Below are 17,157 nucleotides of genomic sequence, written 5' to 3' on the forward strand. Positions count from 1 at the left end.
TCAAAATTATTCAACCCTTTAATGGCCAGCATCTGTATTACTTAGTAGAACATCCTTATGCTGTTTGACCTGCTGCAAACGAGATGTTTAACCAGACAGCAGCTTCTGGCAGTGTTTCTGAGGAATCTTAGCCCATTCCTCATGCGCAATATTACCCCAGTAATATTCATTAATTCTGAATATTAGAATATTTTTCAGTAATATTCTTGGGTTTGCGTGCTGCAACCGTCTTTTTCAAATCCCGCCAGATATTTTCTATGGAAGTCAGGTGACTGTGAGGCCACCATAGAATCTTCCAGGACTACTTCTGCAACCAAGCCTCAGTGGAATTTTAGGTATGCTTGGGATCATTTTCCTGTTGGAAGGTCCAATGACGACCAAGCTTCAGCTTCCTCACTAGGATTTCCTGATACATTAATGAATCCATCTTGCCTTCCACACGCTGCAGGTTTTCAGTGCCAGAGGATGCAAAGCAGCCCCAGAGCATCACCGAGTCCCACCATGCTTAACTGTTGGCAGAGGGGTTTTTTTTCAGCAAATGCTTCATTCTTGTTCCTCCAGACATACCGCTGATCCATAGGGCCGAAAAGTTCCAGCTTTTGGGTTTGAAGTGGTGTACGGCATGAAAACAGCATGCGTTTAGTACGTACCTTACTGTGCAAGCTGAAACCTCAGTGCCTGTTGCCACCAAGTCCTGCTGCAGGTCTCTTTGCAGTCACTCAAGGGTTTTTCTTAAACTTGCCTTCTCAGAAATTTAGTTGCAGCCGTTGATAGCTTCATTTTTCTGCCCTGTCTAGGTAGTGTAAGCACTGTTCCTTTAACTTTGAACCTGCAAACTATGCTTCCAGCGGTGTCTCTAGGAACATTTAGTGCCTTCTCTATCTTTTTGTATCCTGTTCCTTGTTTGTGAATGTGATGATATCTTCTCTAACTTTTTGGACCATTATTTTGACTTAGCCATATTTCTAACATGTAATCAAACATGACACTCAACAAACCCAGCCAGTTCAGATATTTCATGTGTTCTAGCTCAAGCACACCTGGTGCAACTAATGAAGCCTTTGATTAGTTGCATCAGGTGTGCTTGTTTTGCAGATTTGTGTTGTTGTGAGGGATTCTACTCAGGTGGTTGAATAATTTTGAGACTGCAGGAGTCATTAAAAGTTGCATTCATGTAATCACAGATGGACTTGATGATGGTGAGATCAGATCTCCGTGTGGAGCACCGGCTGTTGTCAGACTCCTTGTGCATTTAAAAATCTCACTGGATTATTACAATGAATGGCAAAAGGAATGTTTAGAAATGTAAACAGATATTTCCTACTGACACTACAGCAAAAGATTTAAATAACTGGCTTAAATAAGTTTTTGGGGGGTGAAAATACTAAAGTGCCTGTAAATAGAAGTGCTTTCAATCGATTAAATAAATTACGAATTAATCGCACATTTTTCTGAAAATTATTGGGATTAATCGTACCTAACGTAAATTTTTTTTTATCCATTTTTTATTTGTAATAATTTCATATTTATTCTCCAAATTAATATAGAAACAACATAAAGACAGTAGCCTATATTTTAAATATTTGTTTAATGAAAGAAGGCCAATATCACCGATACCAAAACTGCTATTGATGTCAAGTCAAGTCAAGTGTATTTGTATAGCGCTTTTCACAATACAGATTGTATCAAAGCAGCTTCACAGTATTAAATTAAAATAATACAACAAGGTTTGTTTCAAGTGGAATTTATTGATTGATAAAATGAAATTAAATATCCCCAAAATATCCCCAACTGAGCAAGCCAAAGGCAACAGTGGCAAGGAACCGAAAAACTCCATCAAGTGACCTAATGGTGTCCTAAAACTCCATCAGGTGACCTAATGGAGAAAAAAAAAACCTTGGGAGAACCCAGGCTCAGTCGGGGGCCAGTTCTCCTCTGGCATTTATGAGCTAGAGGCCGGATTGTAGTTTGAACTGTAAGATTAAAAATATTATATGAATGCCTGGCTGAAGAGATGCAACTTTAATCTAGATTTAAACTGGGAGAGCGAGTCTGAGCAACGAACAGTATCAGGAAGACTATTCTAAATGTCTACTTTTTGCCGTTTTCTTTGATGTCTCTATGAAATAGATTTTTTCAAAATTTTAGCCATTAATTATAGGCATTTAGCATTACCGTATAATTTAATTGTACAATACAGCTATTAATTTCCATTTTTAATGATATATGATTTTTTTTTTTTTTAACAGGTTCAAGAACGCTGGCTACAAGATAACTTGACCTTACGGAAGCGTGTGGAGGAGCTGAAAGGGGTGTCTAGAAAACATGAGGCTTTGCTTAAGGAGAAGGGAAACATGCAAGACGTGCAGTTGTGCAAGTATGAGATAACTTATACCTATACAGCTACCAAGTGCCAGTTAGGAAGTCCTGATGATGTTTGACACTTTCTGAAGCTCAAGAGACTTTATATGCTGAGTATGTTCTTTGGTTACCATAACTAAATGAATCTCTATCATCAACTCATAGATTTTGCTCCTCGCTACTTTAATGAAACCTAGTTTGTTTAAAGGGGAACTATGCAGTATTTTTAGCTTACCGTATTTCCCGGACTATAAGTCGCTCCGGAGTATAAGTCGCATTTATTTAGAAATTTATTTCACAAAAAAACAATGTTACGGACGGGACATTTCTCTGTTACAGACGTGAGCGCTCTGAACGCGGCACTAAAAGACTGTTTTAAAACTTTCACAGAGACCTCAAACAGAAAGCACAAAGCCCGTCTTTAAATTTAATTTCGTTTTGTCATTTTAATCAATGTTTCATCAACCAATTACCTGGATTCAATAAATAAGAAGTAAATATAGTAGAAAATAGATAATCACGACACGAAGGCGCCGGCACGTGAACTGGAGCTCGTCTCATAAATTAACCGAAACTCAGCGTTTAAGGTAGCCTACTTGCCTCTCACATACTATAGAAAGCTTGAAATGTCTACTTTTAAACAGAATAATTCAAAACGAAAGAAAACAGACTGTTCTCTGCTTATGTAATCTGTATGAAATGTGCATTTCTCTCTGGCGCGTTCACTACTGCGAAGATCGCGAGTCAGCATCGTCAACTTCATCTTTGCAGCCGACACTGACACAGAAAAAACCTGTTTATTAGTAAACAATTAAAATGTCTCTATATTTGACATATTCATAATCATTACTTTTGCCGTTTCTTTGTGATAGCTTTTAGGTGCTTTATTGGCAGCGCCACCCTTACATGTTACATGAATGAGTCACCACCGCATCAGCACCGAAAACATGGAGTTCTCTTACGAGAGGTATCTCGTACTGCGTAAGATATCTTACGCTAGGGGAAAATCCTTTTTCCGCGAGATATTGAAGCCAAAAATTATCCTTAATTTTGTAATAATGCAAAACGCGTTGCGGCAGCATGCAGACATAGGCGAGGCAGCTCGCGCGCCTATTGGCTGCTCTGCGGCACCTGCAGCAGCCTATCGAGCGAGGCCTGGCGTGACGCCAGACCCAATGAGGGTGCTTCGCGCCCGCTGCATCACGTCCCGCTGAAACGGGCGTGGTCTAGGCCTATAAATACCGCTCGCAGGCAGCTATTATCTGATTTTTCATCCTTCAAGCGAAGCACACGCATCGCTGGAGCTGGAGAAGAAGCCACGCCGTCTGAGAGAGAGCACCTTCAGCGGGACGAGTCACTGAAGTCGCTGGCCGCGCCGCCTTCCTTGCCTTCCTGCTGCGCTATCTGGCGTTATATCCTTTCTCTGCTACTGTGTTTATGTATGTGTGTGTGCTCGCCGCCACGACACACACTCTCATTGCACTAAAAGAGCTGGGCGTCTTTTTGAAGACGCCCCTTTTCCTGAGGATCACGCAGCTCTCGCGCTCGCTGACGGCGACTGCCCTCACTGCGAGCTAGTTACTGCCTATGGTGACTTTGAGGACTCACCTGGCATCCTTCTCCGAGACTGCTCCTCCGCCCCCCCAACCCGCAAAGCTTGCCGGTTCGCCCGCTTGCCTTGCCTGCTTGGGGGACGATACCTGTTCTCCCTCTGTTCGAGCCGCGCAAACCGCGCCGCTCACAGGGGATGTCAGGAGCGGGCGGTCACGGGGCTAGCTTTCTCTCTCCCTCTGTTCAAGCCGCGCAAACTGCGCCGCTCACAAGGGAGGCTGGAAGCGGACGGTCGGGGTTAGTTTTCTTTACGTTATAAGAAAGCTACCCTGCCTCTGCGCCCCATTCATGCGTCACTCACCGGCGAAAGGAGAAAGGAGTGTTTTTAGTCCCTCCGAGGATGGACTGACCTTCAATTTCTCATACATTTCTCAGTTCCCTGATCATGCGACTGGAAATATCAATATTGCAGCAAACGAGCTTGTTTTAATACAAGCGCACCTGCAAGCAAACGCCGAAGAAAACATGTTGACGCTCTAATAATCTCATGCATCCGAAAGCCTTTGTGTTCCCCCCTGTGGCTCAGTGGCGGAATCTTAGGTTTTCCGCACGAGAGACCGGTGTTCGAATCCCGGTCTAGCGGCAGTTAAATTATGCCGCCAATGCTTCGCTCTGTCAGTTCCCTGAAAGGCGACTGTCGATGTGCATTTTGCAGCCAACGAGTGTGTTGTACAACCCGCTCGCCTGCACCCAAACACCGTTTCTATGGTTTCCGTGCGTCACTGGCGTAAGGAGAAAAGAGAGTGTTTCTGGTCCCGCTGCGGACGGACCGACCTCCATTTTCTCGTACATTTCTCATTCCCCTCTGAAGTTCGGGCGACTGGAAATGTCAGTATTGCAGTGAGCAAGCCTGTTGTAATACACGCATGCCTGCAAACAAACGCCAGCACGTTGACGCTCTCTGATAATACTCGCGCTAACTGAGTTACAATGTGTCTCCCCCTGTGGCCCAGTGGCAGACTCTCAGGTTTTTGCGCGCGAGAGACCCGCGTTCGATTCCGGGTCTACCGGCAGATAAAATTATGCCGTCAATGCTCGCTCTGTCAGTTCCCTGAAAAGGCGACTGCAGATGTGTATTTTGCAGCCAACGAGCGCGTTGTACAACCCGTTCGCCTGCACCCAAACACCGTTTTTCTGTGGTGTTCCGTGCGTCACTGGCGTAAGGAGAAAAGAGAGTTTTCTGGTCCCGCTGCGGACGGACCGACCTCCATTTCCAATACATTTCTCATTCCCCTCTGAAATTCAGGCGACTGGAAATGTCAATATTGCAGTGAACGAACCTGTTGTAATGCACGCAGGCCTGCAATAAACGCCAGCATGTTGACGCTCTCTGTTTCTATGGCAACTTCTCGCTCGTTCAGTTCCAGTAAATGTGACTGTTCCAGTGTATTCTGCAGTAAACAAGTCGGCGACGCAGCACGCTTGCCTGCACACAAACGCCGCTTTTACAGCTACCCAGATAAATCCCATAAGTGTGAATTTTCTGGTGTCCCGGCCACGGCCGATGGTGTTTTATGTGTAGAAAGAATGCCCACTGCCCAGTGCCCATCTCTACACACAAGCACAGCCCGTCACACAGGGCTCGCGCACATAAATCGACTCAGATCGATTGCGCATCAAACGTGGTAAATGTGCCCACTACCCAGTGCCCACAAACACTACGTTATGCATGTCTCACGTTTTCTGTAAAAACGAAACCAACGTGCATTCGCTTCACTCAAGCGATCAATGCTTTCGGTGTGGTAAATGTGCCCGCTATCCCGCGCCCACATCCACGCACAGGCATGACAGTTCCTACGGGACTCGCCCAGCCCTCCCCCTCTCGGTTGACCGCCGCAGAGGAGTCGAGCGCGGGTAATCTGCCCGCTGTTATCAGCGCGCCCCTGCCTCAAATGTCACGAGCGCGACGCTTTACAGCACACCGAAGCCTCTCCATCGCTGAGGGAACGGAGCACGCTTCGTATTCAACCCCTAGCTATTCATGCAGATGCATGGGCAAAGCTGCCTGGGGTTTCGAAGTGGGTGCCAAACATTATAAAAAGAGGCTATTCGCTGCAGTTTCGCCGACGCCCTCGCCTCTATACGGTAAGACCACGGTAAAACAGAAGTAGCACATTTACTTCGAGCCGAAGTGGCGAAACTATTGAGCAAAGGGGCCATAGAGCCTCTCTCTCAAGTTCAGAGCGAAGGAGGGCTATACAGCAGATACTTCCTGGTACCGAAAAAAGACGGGGGTCTCAGACCCATACTAGATCTAAGGCAACTGAACAGAGTGCTTGTGAAGCGACAGTTCAGGATGCTCACGTCCAGAAAAATCCTCGCGCAGATTCGCCGAGGAGACTGGTTCGTGTCACTAGATCTGAAAGACGCGTATTTTCAAATACAGATAGCGTCACGTCACAGGCGATTTTTGAGATTCGCCTTCGAGGGCCAGGCATATCAGTACACAGTCCTGCCGTTCGGTTTATCCCCGGCACCCCGTACATTTACGAAGTGCATGGATGCGGCGCTCGCACCCCTCAGAATGAGGGGCGTGCAAGTACTGAACTATTTGGACGATTGGCTGATTCTAGCGCAATCTCGTTCAGTGCTCATAGAGCACACGACCATTTTACTCGATCACCTCAAGAATTTGGGTCTCAGAGTCAATTGGGCGAAGAGCTCTCTGTCCCCCAGTCAGACGATATCTTTCCTGGGCACAGAGTTGGACTCGCTGTCCATGATAGCGCGACTATCACCACAGCGCGCGGTAGACATTCAGCGCACAGCGAGCTCGTTCCGCTGCAGCGCATCTGTCCCGCTCAAGAAATTTCAGAAGATGCTGGGTCTCATGGCCTCAGCATCATCAGTGCTCCAGCTGGGCCTGCTCCGCATGCGCCCGCTGCCGTTTTTGGCTGAAAGCGCGAGTCCCACGCCAAGCGTGGGCATCTGGTCTGCTTCGCCTCAAGGTCAATCAGAAGTGCGTCATAGCTCTGAAACCTTGGAGAGCGGACGACTGGCACCAATCAGGTGTAAGCCTGGGGACTTCCTCGAGGGTGAGAGTGGTGTCCACGGACGCATCCACCTCGGGATGGGGAGCGCTGCTCGAGGGCAGACCGTTCTTCGGCCAGTGGTCAGAACGGGAGAAGCTCCTGCACATAAACTGCCTCGAAACGCTGGCAGTAGACAACGCGCTGACGCGTTTTGTCCCCAAATAAAAGGACGCCACGTCCTGGTCCGCTCGGACAACATGTTTGTGGTGTCCTACATAAATCGCCAGGGCGGCCTCAGGTCCAGGAGCCTGTACAGGCTAGCAGAACGCCTCCTGGTATGGGCTCAGCGCAACCTGCGCTCGCTCAGAGCAGCGCACGTGCCAGGGCTCCTAAATATAGGACCAGACAGACTGTCCAGGAACAATGTTCCGGCAGGCGAATGGTCTCTACACCCACAGACAGTCCAACTGCTGTGGAAGAAATTCGGCAGAGCGGAAGTAGACCTGTTCGTGTCTCAAGAAAACGCTCACTGTCCGGAATTTTTCTCCAAGAGCGGGGACGCGCTGGCTCATGTATGGCCCCGCCGCCCGCTCTATGTTTTCCCCCCCGTCTCTCTCCTGCCTCAGGTGATAGAGCGGATCAGGGAAGAAGGATGCTCAGTACTGCTTGTAGCACCGTTTCTGGGAAAACCAACCTTGGTCCCCAGTTGTGATGCAGTTAGCGAGCGCTGCCCCGTAGCCAGTGCCAGTGAGGAGAGACCTCCTCTCTCAGGCCCACGGCTCGGTCCGGCATCCTCACCCGGAATTGTGGTCCCTTCATGTCTGGGCCATCAACGGGTACATCTTGAACTCCCTAAGGGAGTATTAAACACGATCACGCAGGCTAGAGCTCCGTCTACGAGACGGCTCTACTCCTCGAAATGGTCAGTGTTTTCGGGCTGGTGCACAGCCCATGGCGTGTCACCCACAGACTGTGGAGTGACGGAGGTGCTTTCCTTCCTACAAGAGCTGTTGGATAAGGGCAGGACCCCTTCCACGCTCAAACTTTATGTGGCGGCTATAGCAGCGTTCTCAAGAACAACGCTTGGTCAGTCAATAGGAAGGAACGATTTAGTCATCCGCTTCCTTAGAGGGGCTAAGAGACTGAATCCTCCCAGACCTCCCTCAGTCCCCGTATGGGACCTTTCTACGGTACTGGAAGCCATGAAAGGTGGACCATTCGAGCCTTTACAGACGATTGATCTGAAACATCTGTTTTTCAAGACTGTGTTTCTGCTGGCTCTCGTTTCAGTGAAGCGCATAGGGGACTTACACGCGCTCTCTGTGAGCGCGACGTGCATGGAGTTTGGGCCTAATGACTCAAGAGTTATACTCAAACCTAAGCACGGTTATGTTCCGAAATCCCTCAACACACCGTTTAGGGCGCAGGTTATCTCCCTGTCAGCCCTACCGGTCCCTGATGAGGAAAGGGACGCGGGCCTCCTTTGCCCAGTCAGGGCATTGCGAGCTTATGTGTCTCGCTCGTCTGTTTTCAGGCAGACAGAGCAGCTCTTTGTTTCGTTTAGCGGGCGTTCTAAGGGACTAGCCGCATCAAAACAGAGCCTATCCAGATGGATAGTTGATGCTATAGCGCCGGCATACGCCTCCAAGGGCATGCAGTGCCCGTTGGGTGTCAGAGCGCACTCCACGAGAGGCATGGCCTCTTCGTGGGCCCGGTCGAGTGGGATTGCCTTGCAAGATATTTGGACGGCGGCGGGCTGGGCCTCCCCGTCTACATTTATAAGGTTCTACAACCTAGAGGTTCCCGCCCTGCAGGCCAGGCTGCTGTCGGTCTAGTTAACCAGTATTATCTGACCTGATGCTATCAGCTCAGAATGCTGCGTCTACTGAGCACAGCTCGATGATCGACAGTGAAAAGCAGTAGCACAAGATGTGCCTGGGCAAACTGTGTAAGACCCACATTTCCCCATCAGTTCAGGCCGTACCCCGCCCTGTCTGTATGATGAAATTCGCGTCTAAGCGACGCTGCCATATGTGGAAGAGTGCGGCTTCGCCCCTCCCTCTTCCCGGACTCCCTGTGAGTTCCCTGGGTGATTGTGCACTATATGAACCCCGCTTTCGCCCTTGGGTCTTTGGTGTCAGATCTCAGCATGCACGGCGTTTTGCATTGGGTCCCCTAGCGTAAGATATCTTACGCAGTACGAGAGACCTCTCGTAAGAGAACGTACTCGGTTACTAACGTAACCTCGGTTCTCTCTAGAAGAGGGAACGAGTACTGCGTGTCTTGCCGTGCATGCGCACGCTCTGGTTGCTTCAATGATGAAAAACCAGATAATAGCTGCCTGCGAGCGGTATTTATAGGCCTAGACCACGCCCGTTTCGGCGGGACGTGACGCAGCGGGCGCGAAGCACCCTCATTGGGTCTGGCGTCACGCCAGGCCTCGCTCGATAGGCTGCTGCAGTTGCCGCAGAGCAGCCAATAGGCGCGCGAGCTGCCTCGCCTATGTCTGCATGCTGCCGCAACGCGTTTTGCATTATTACAAAATTAAGGATAATTTTTGGCTTCAATATCTCGCGGAAAAAGGATTTTCCCCTAGCGTAAGATATCTTACGCAGTACTCGTTCCCTCTTCTAGAGAGATCCGAGGTTACGTTAGTAACCGAGTACGTTTTTTTTTCTTTTTGGGGGCATTTTGTTTGTGTTCAGGCTTTCTCAGTTGTCTTTAGGTTAATGTTTCAGTTAACAGTTTTTCAGTTGTTTTCAGTAAATTTTTTCAGGGGTAGGCTATAGGAGCAGCATAGAGTACTCTCGCGGCTGTAGACCTTAATGTTTTCTCTTGGTTCATGTCAGTCAGTATGAATTCATCTTGATATATAAGTCGCACCTGGCTGTAAGTCGCAGGACCAGCCAAACTATGAAAAAAAGTGCGACTTATAGTCCAGAACATGCGGTAATTTACCTTAACTGAACAGCTTCGGAGTCATTGGAATGGTTATATGACTTTTTTCGGGTTGAATGGTGGTCTTCTCGCACCCCCCTAGCACCCTTGCAACTTTGGGCTGGCGGGCCGCAGCGTCAGGAAGTATCGCGTGATATCAGGTCTCGGGATGTAATTAATTGCTTTACGGCACTGCACACATACACTATCTAAACATTTAAATGCTGGCCTTCTATGTATCATACACACCTCAGTGGACATGGCTCCATGCGTTCGCCGGCTTCTTTGAAAACAAATGCACATGACCAGAGTTAGAAGATGGGATGGGGGAGAGTCACCAATGAGTTTTGACGACAGTGTTGTCAAATATCTATTCCGAAGCTGTAGGGGGAGCTCTAAAGAGAAACCTGCGAGCAAAAAGCGAAGAACAAGCCGCAAAGAAATTGCCAAAACTGCATAGTGCCGCTTTAAATGTTTACAAAGGGTGAGAGTTCAAATGAGTGTGTATCTTAAAGAGTGTATCTTCTTTTGTCAAGTGAGCGGCGAGAAGTGGAGCAAAAGTTGGATGACCTGAAAAAGAACCGCAGTGTGGCTGTCGGTCAGCAGAAAGGCTACGAGGACGAGATCATCCGTCTTCATAAAGAGCTCAAAGAGGATCATTATAACCAGGCTGAGGATCGCTACAGAGAAAAAATGATTGTCTTGAGAACAACAGAGTTGGCCAATAAGGACCTGGACATCTACTATAAAGCTCTAGACCAGTAAGTAGGTTTTGCTATCGGGGGTTTTCTGAAGGGTAATTTCAAGTAGCGGTTTGTCAGAGTGTGTAGTTTTGGTTTTGATGTGGTTCAGCAGAGAACAAGAAGCAACAATCAGCAACAGGCCATGTGTGCGATGACCTAGACTGAAGGAAGTCTGACTCAACTTTTAGCACTAATGGTGCAGTTGAATCATCACTAACTGGTGGGCTTAATATCACAGGAACTCCACAGAAAGGTGCTAAAACACTTACCATGTTACAACCATTGCTATGGTGATCTTGCCATGTTTAGGTCTTGATAATACAAGTAAAATAATTTTGTAATGTATACAAAAATTGGTCCAAAACACTATATTACACACTATACACATTTTTGTTTATTTATTCAGAAAATACTAAGAAATCATTCAGAAAATACTAAGAAATCATTCAGCAGATGAGATTATACAAAGCATTTTACGCAAGAGAAACATAGAAAGCAACTTTCTATCATACAAGAGCAAACATTAATCACTGCAATACCCAGTAATGTTAGAGTAAGCTACAACATAGGTAAAAATGCAGAAAAGTAATAAAGAAAGCATAATTTTATTTGCAGGAAATGCCTTTGATTGTTATTGTACTTTAAAGGGCTCATGACATGAGAAATCAAATTTCCCTTGACCTTTTGACACATAAGAGGTCTTTTTACCATTAAAATACCCTAGACGTTGTTAAAACATCCTCCTCATTAAAACAAAAGCATTTAACCGAGCTACAAAAGCAGTTTGTTAGCATATTACGGGGTCTGTGATGTCACATGGGCAAATACACTTGCATATGATATTTTTCCACACAATTGTGGGACTAGTACTAACACTAAACTCAGGTCCTTGTGGAACTATACTGGTTCAGATCATATTTTAATGTTGATTCTCTCCTGCATGAAGACCCTGGCTAAGTGGTTCGATGCACAAGCACTGACCACTCATTTATAGTTTACGAGATCTGTGTACAATTTACATTCATTTGACTCGTCCAAATTTGACCTCATTTTCATTGGACTCTGTTCTGCACAAATTTACAATTTTAGCAATAATGATAAAGCATTGAGCATTATTATTAAAAATGGTGGTCAAAATGATGTTGCTGGTTTCTGTTGTGGAATATACAGAGGAAGTCACAAATCATTATCGTTGGTTTAGATCGGTATCCTGTGTCTTCACAGAAGTTACATCAGCAGGCCTGTGGTTGTCTGAATCGTTCTGCCGTCATCAGCCTATCTACAGTGCAGAGGCGTTATCCTGACTTTTCAGCCGTTAATCTTCCATTTCTTATTCTTATTCTTTAAGATATCGAGTTTAATGTTTTAGCTGATGCTAAAACATTTTAGCTGATGCTAAAACATCACAGTTGTCACTATAGTCATTTCACTCCAAATATTGAATAATCAGTACTTGAGACACAGTAGCTATAGTGGTATTAGTCACTCATTACTGCTCCATTGTGAATAAATTAATAAATCAACAGCATTTATTGCATAATCTCTATTTTAGACTGTATTCAGTTTGCACCAGAAATAGCAGTTTTTAGGCCAAATTTTGCAACTCTCTTAAAACCACAACAGATTATTTCAAAGTTTCAGGGTTTGTCACATTGCTTCTAGCAAACACCGGATATGGCTTATCATTGAATAAAATAAAATAACTTCAGTAAATTTGGATATTTCAGTAAATATTGCATTAAATAAGAGATTTTATCCCCATTTCGACTACTTTTAATGTGTTATGCGCACTAACAAAGAAGATAAATTTGTAACACTTTACAATAAGGTTTAATTTGTTAACATTAGTTAATCTATTAACTAACATGAACTAACCATGAGCAATACATTCGTTACAATATTTGTAAATATAAAATACAGCTGTGCATTGTTTGTTAATGTTACCTCACAGTGCATTAACTAATCTTAACAAATACAACTTTTGATTTTAATAGTATTCGTAAATGTTGAAATTAACATTAACAAAGATAAAAAAATGCTGTGAACTCGTTCACCGGGATGAACTCCAACACATGGCGGCTGAGCTGGGGGGCTATAAGCAAACCCACACCAGCCCGCCGCCTCTCACCATGGGCAACTCTAGAGTGGTAAAGAGTCCTTTCTCAAGGAGTGTGGTTCCAGAGCACAAGCTGTGCATGGAGGTGATCCCGACTATCTCTAGTCGGTACCTCTCAGGCTCCTTCCCCGCCAGCGAGGTGACTTTCCACGTCCCTAGAGCTAGTTTCCGTGTCCAGGGATCGGGTTGTCGAGGCCCCCACCTTCGACTGCCGCCCGAGTCACTTTGCACCGGCCCTTTACGGTCCCTCCTGCAGGTGGTGAGCCCACGGGAGGGCAGCCCCACGTCACTCCTTCGGGCTGAGCCCGGTCGGGCCTCCCCCCATGGGGCCAGGCACTCGCATACGAGCCCAAAACCTGGGCCTGGCCTGGGCCGGGCGACGTCACGGTCCTTGCTTTAAATTCCATCATAAAGGGTTTATGAACCGCTATTAGTCTGACCCGTCACCTAGGACCGGTTTGCCTTGGGAGACCCTAACAGGGGCATATAGCCCTGGACAACATAGCTCCTAGGATCGTTCGGGCACTCAAACCCCTCCACCACGGTAAGCTGGCAGTTCAAGGAGGGGTTATTGTAAAGTGTTACCAATAATTTCAGTTGACACATTTCTGAAGGCACTGTAGATGCAGCCATGTTACTCATTTTCACTCATTTTGTTTTGTTTGTATTTTTCTTAAGAACATTTCACTTTTAATATTGTAATTTGTTTGCATTATGTTTGGTTTCAGACAGAACAGCAATTCTACAGTCACTTGTACAGCAACTCTGCTCAACAGTTTGTTTGAGCAAACATCTCACTATCCGCTAGCTGCCTGTCCCCTGAACACACTGTAAAAAAACGCCGTCTCTGGAGACAGCCCAGGCTCCACAAACGGCAAGAAAAACAAACTGGCCCAGCCTGGACCACGAAACATAACAAACAGTGTTCCAGCCAATAACCGACAAGAATGATTTGGGGGTGGGGTTGGGGGGTTAGTGCGCGTGCACTTGAAGAGGGGTGTGGGGAGTGGAGGAGGGAGGGTCGAGCTAGCCTCTGTTTTGTTTGACAATAGAATTCTACAAGAAGTGACGTCACCCAACATCGCTTAGAGCACTTTTAAAATGTATTGATCTGCAAGCAAGAAAACTTTTTATTTTATTACCTAAACTTGTAATACATTGATACTACTGGTAATTGCTGATTAATCAATAACAAAATATACCATATAGTAATGTGTCATGGGACTGGAATTCGATACAATACCTTGAAAAATATTCGATACCATTTTTGATACCACAGGGAAAACTGCCATATACTGTACCACCACCACAGATAATTTGTTCTCATAATTGTTTGATAATTGGGGTAGTTTTGTGTAATAGCTTACACACAACACAGGGAGGCTTTATTTGAATTGTTGAACTGCATTTACAAAAAAAAACAAATAAAGAGTCAGTAATAAAATAAGAATAAATAAACAAATGATAGCACAAATAAATACAATAGAATAAGGAGACAAATGAAATAAACATGGATTTAAGTTTTTCAGGTGGGTCTAACTGTAGCATTCTGGTAAGAAATACTACAAAAATGTAAGTAGGCAAGGCAAGGCAAGGCAAGGCAAGTTTATTTATATAGCACATTTCATACACAATGGCAATTCAAAGTGCTTTACATAGAAGAAATTAAAATAATAAAAAGAAATAAGAATAATTAAAACAGTTTAGAAAAATAAAAAATAAAATACAGTACAAACAGTCGGACGAACAGCGGCACAGTGCTCATTCAGTAAATGCACAGCTAAACAGAAGTGTTTTGAGTCTGGATTTGAATGTGACTACAGTAGGAGCACATCTGATCTCCTCTGGAAGCTGGTTCCAGCTGCGGCTGGCATAATAGCTAAAAGCAGACTCGCCATGCTTAGAGTGAACCCTTGGTATTTCAAGCTGATATGATCCTAATGATCTGAGTGATCTGTTGGGTTTATATTCAGTGAGCATATCTGCAATGTATTGAGGTCCTAGGCCATTGAATGATTTATATACCAGTAATAATACTTTAAAATCAATCCTAAGTTTAACTGGGAGCCAGTGTAAAGACCTGAGGACTGGTGTGATATGTTCATATTTTCTGGTTCTGCTCAGAATCCTGGCGGCAGCGTTCTGTATGAGCTGCAACTGTCTTATGGTCTTTTTGGGAAGGCCAGTGAGGAGTCCATTACAATAATCCACCCTGCTGGTGATGAAAGCATGCACAAGTTTCTCTAAGTCTTGTCTGGAAACAAAGCATCTAATTCTTGCAATATTTTTCAGATGATAGTATGCTGATTTAGTTATTGCTTTGACATGACTACTGAAACTAAGCTCTGACTCTAGTGTCACACCAAGATTCCTGACTTGATTTTTGGTTGTTTGACCCCTAGAGTGAAGGTATGCGTTCACCTTGAGAACTTCATCTTTGTTTCCAAACGCAATGACTTCAGTTTTGTCTTTGTTTAACTGAAGAAAGTTTTGACACATCCAACTGTTGACTTCATCAATGCATTGGCACAGGGAGTCAATGGGGCTATAATCGTTGGGCGATAGGGCTAAGTACAGCTGTGTATCGTCTGCATAGCTGTGGTAAGAGATTTGGTTCTTTCTCATTATTTGGCTCATTGGGAGCATATACAGGTTGAACAGGAGTGGCGCAAGAATTGAGCCTTGAGGGACTCCGCATGTCATGGATGTCCACTCAGACTTATGGTCTCCTATACTCACATAATAACCTCTCCCATCTAAGTATGACCTGAACCATTTTATGACTATCCCAGAAAGCCCCACCCAGTTTTCCAGCCTGTCCAGAAGTATGTTGTGATCGACAGTGTCAAATGCAGCACTGAGGTCGAGTAGTACCAGCACTGATAATTTGCCTGAGTCAGTATTTAAGCGAATATCGTTTATTATCTTTATGAGCGCTGTCTCTGTGCTGTGGTGCGGTCGGAAACCAGATTGAAAATTGTCAAAGTATCCATTCGAGCATAAGAATTTGTTCAGCTGATTGAAGACAACTTTTTCAATGATCTTACCTATGAAAGGAAGATTTGAGATTGGTCTATAGTTGCTTAATATGGTCTTATCCAGATTGCTCTTTTTCAGGAGGGGCTTGACAACTGCAGTTTTTAGGGAGTTTGGAAAACTCCCAGAGAGAAGTGAAGCATTTACCACTTCTAGAAGATCTGCTTCTAAACTGTTTAACACACTTTTGAAAAACGATGTGGGAAGTGTGTCAAGAGCACAGGTTGATGTTTTAAGGTGCTGTACGGTTTCTTCCAAAATTTTGCCATCAATTTCTTTGAAATCAGACATAGTAACTACTTTCTCAGGTGGTTTGATCTGTCTGACCCCAGCGCAAGTCAAGGATGTGCTGATCACCTTTCTGATATTATTGATTTTCTCAGAGAAGAAAGAAGCAAACTCACGGCACTTGCTGTCTGAGAGCATTTCACTGGGAATCTGGCTTGGGGGGTTTGTCAGTCTCTCTACAGTAGCAAAAAGAGTGCGTGTGTTGTTTAAATTACTGTTTATAATATTTGAGAAGAAATTCTGTCTAGCTTTGCCTAGTTCCATATTGAAAGCATGAAGGCTGTCTTTGTAGATGTTATAATGGACTACAAGTTTTGTCTTCCGCCACATGCGCTCTGCTTTTCTGCATTGTCTTTTCATATTTTGCACTGCTGTTGAGTTTCTCCAAGGTGCCTTTTGTCTGCCACTCTTCTTCCTGACTTTCACAGGAGCAATATCATCAATTACACCTTTAACTTTTGAGTTAAAAGAATCAAGGAGAAAATCAACAGAGTCTGCAGATATGCTTGGTGTTAAAGATATAGCCTTCATAAATAGGACACTAGTGTTCTCATTTAAGCATCTCTTCTTGACAGACACAGATCTAGCTTCAGTGGCAGGAGAGATCAATATATCAAAGAAAATACAGAAATGATCAGACAGTGCTACATCCTTAATAACAATCGATGAAATGTTTAGACCCTTACTGATAAGTAAATCTAAAGTGTGTCCACGATTGTGTGTGGGTCCATGTACATGCTGAGTCAGATCAAATGTTTTTAAAACAGTTTTGATTTCTTTTGCCATATTGTTTTCTGCATTATCTATATGGATGTTAAAATCTCCAGCAATGGCAAAACAGTCAAACTCTGAGGTAATTGTTGATAACAGTTCTGTAAAGTCCTCAGCAAAGGCTGGAGAGTATTTTGGAGGCCTGTAAATAATGAAAAGTAAAATGCGTGGAGCACCTTTTAACACAATACCCAGATATTCGAAAGACAAGTAATTCCCAAATGATATTTGCTTACATTGATAGATATCTTTAAAAAGAGCAGCTAGACCCCCACCTCTCTTAACAGCTCTGCAGACACTCATAAAAGTAAAGTTAGGAGGG

At 44.8% G+C, this 17,157-nt stretch overlaps 1 protein-coding gene across 1 annotated transcript in view; it reads left to right on the forward strand.

The window, feature by feature from the left end:
• LOC309477975 (DNA repair protein RAD50-like) overlaps positions 1 to 17,157 on the forward strand; it is a 93,171-nt gene that overhangs the window by 63,363 nt on the left and 12,651 nt on the right. Inside the window, exons 21-22 of the mRNA XM_082141516.1 lie at positions 2,250 to 2,377; positions 10,418 to 10,642. Of these exons, the coding sequence (XP_081997642.1) occupies positions 2,250 to 2,377; positions 10,418 to 10,642 (353 nt within the window). The remainder of the gene's footprint in view (positions 1 to 2,249; positions 2,378 to 10,417; positions 10,643 to 17,157) is intronic.

Source organism: Leuciscus leuciscus, assembly GCF_965113295.1.
Source record: "Leuciscus leuciscus genome assembly, chromosome: 16".
NCBI lineage: Eukaryota > Metazoa > Chordata > Actinopteri > Cypriniformes > Leuciscidae > Leuciscus > Leuciscus leuciscus.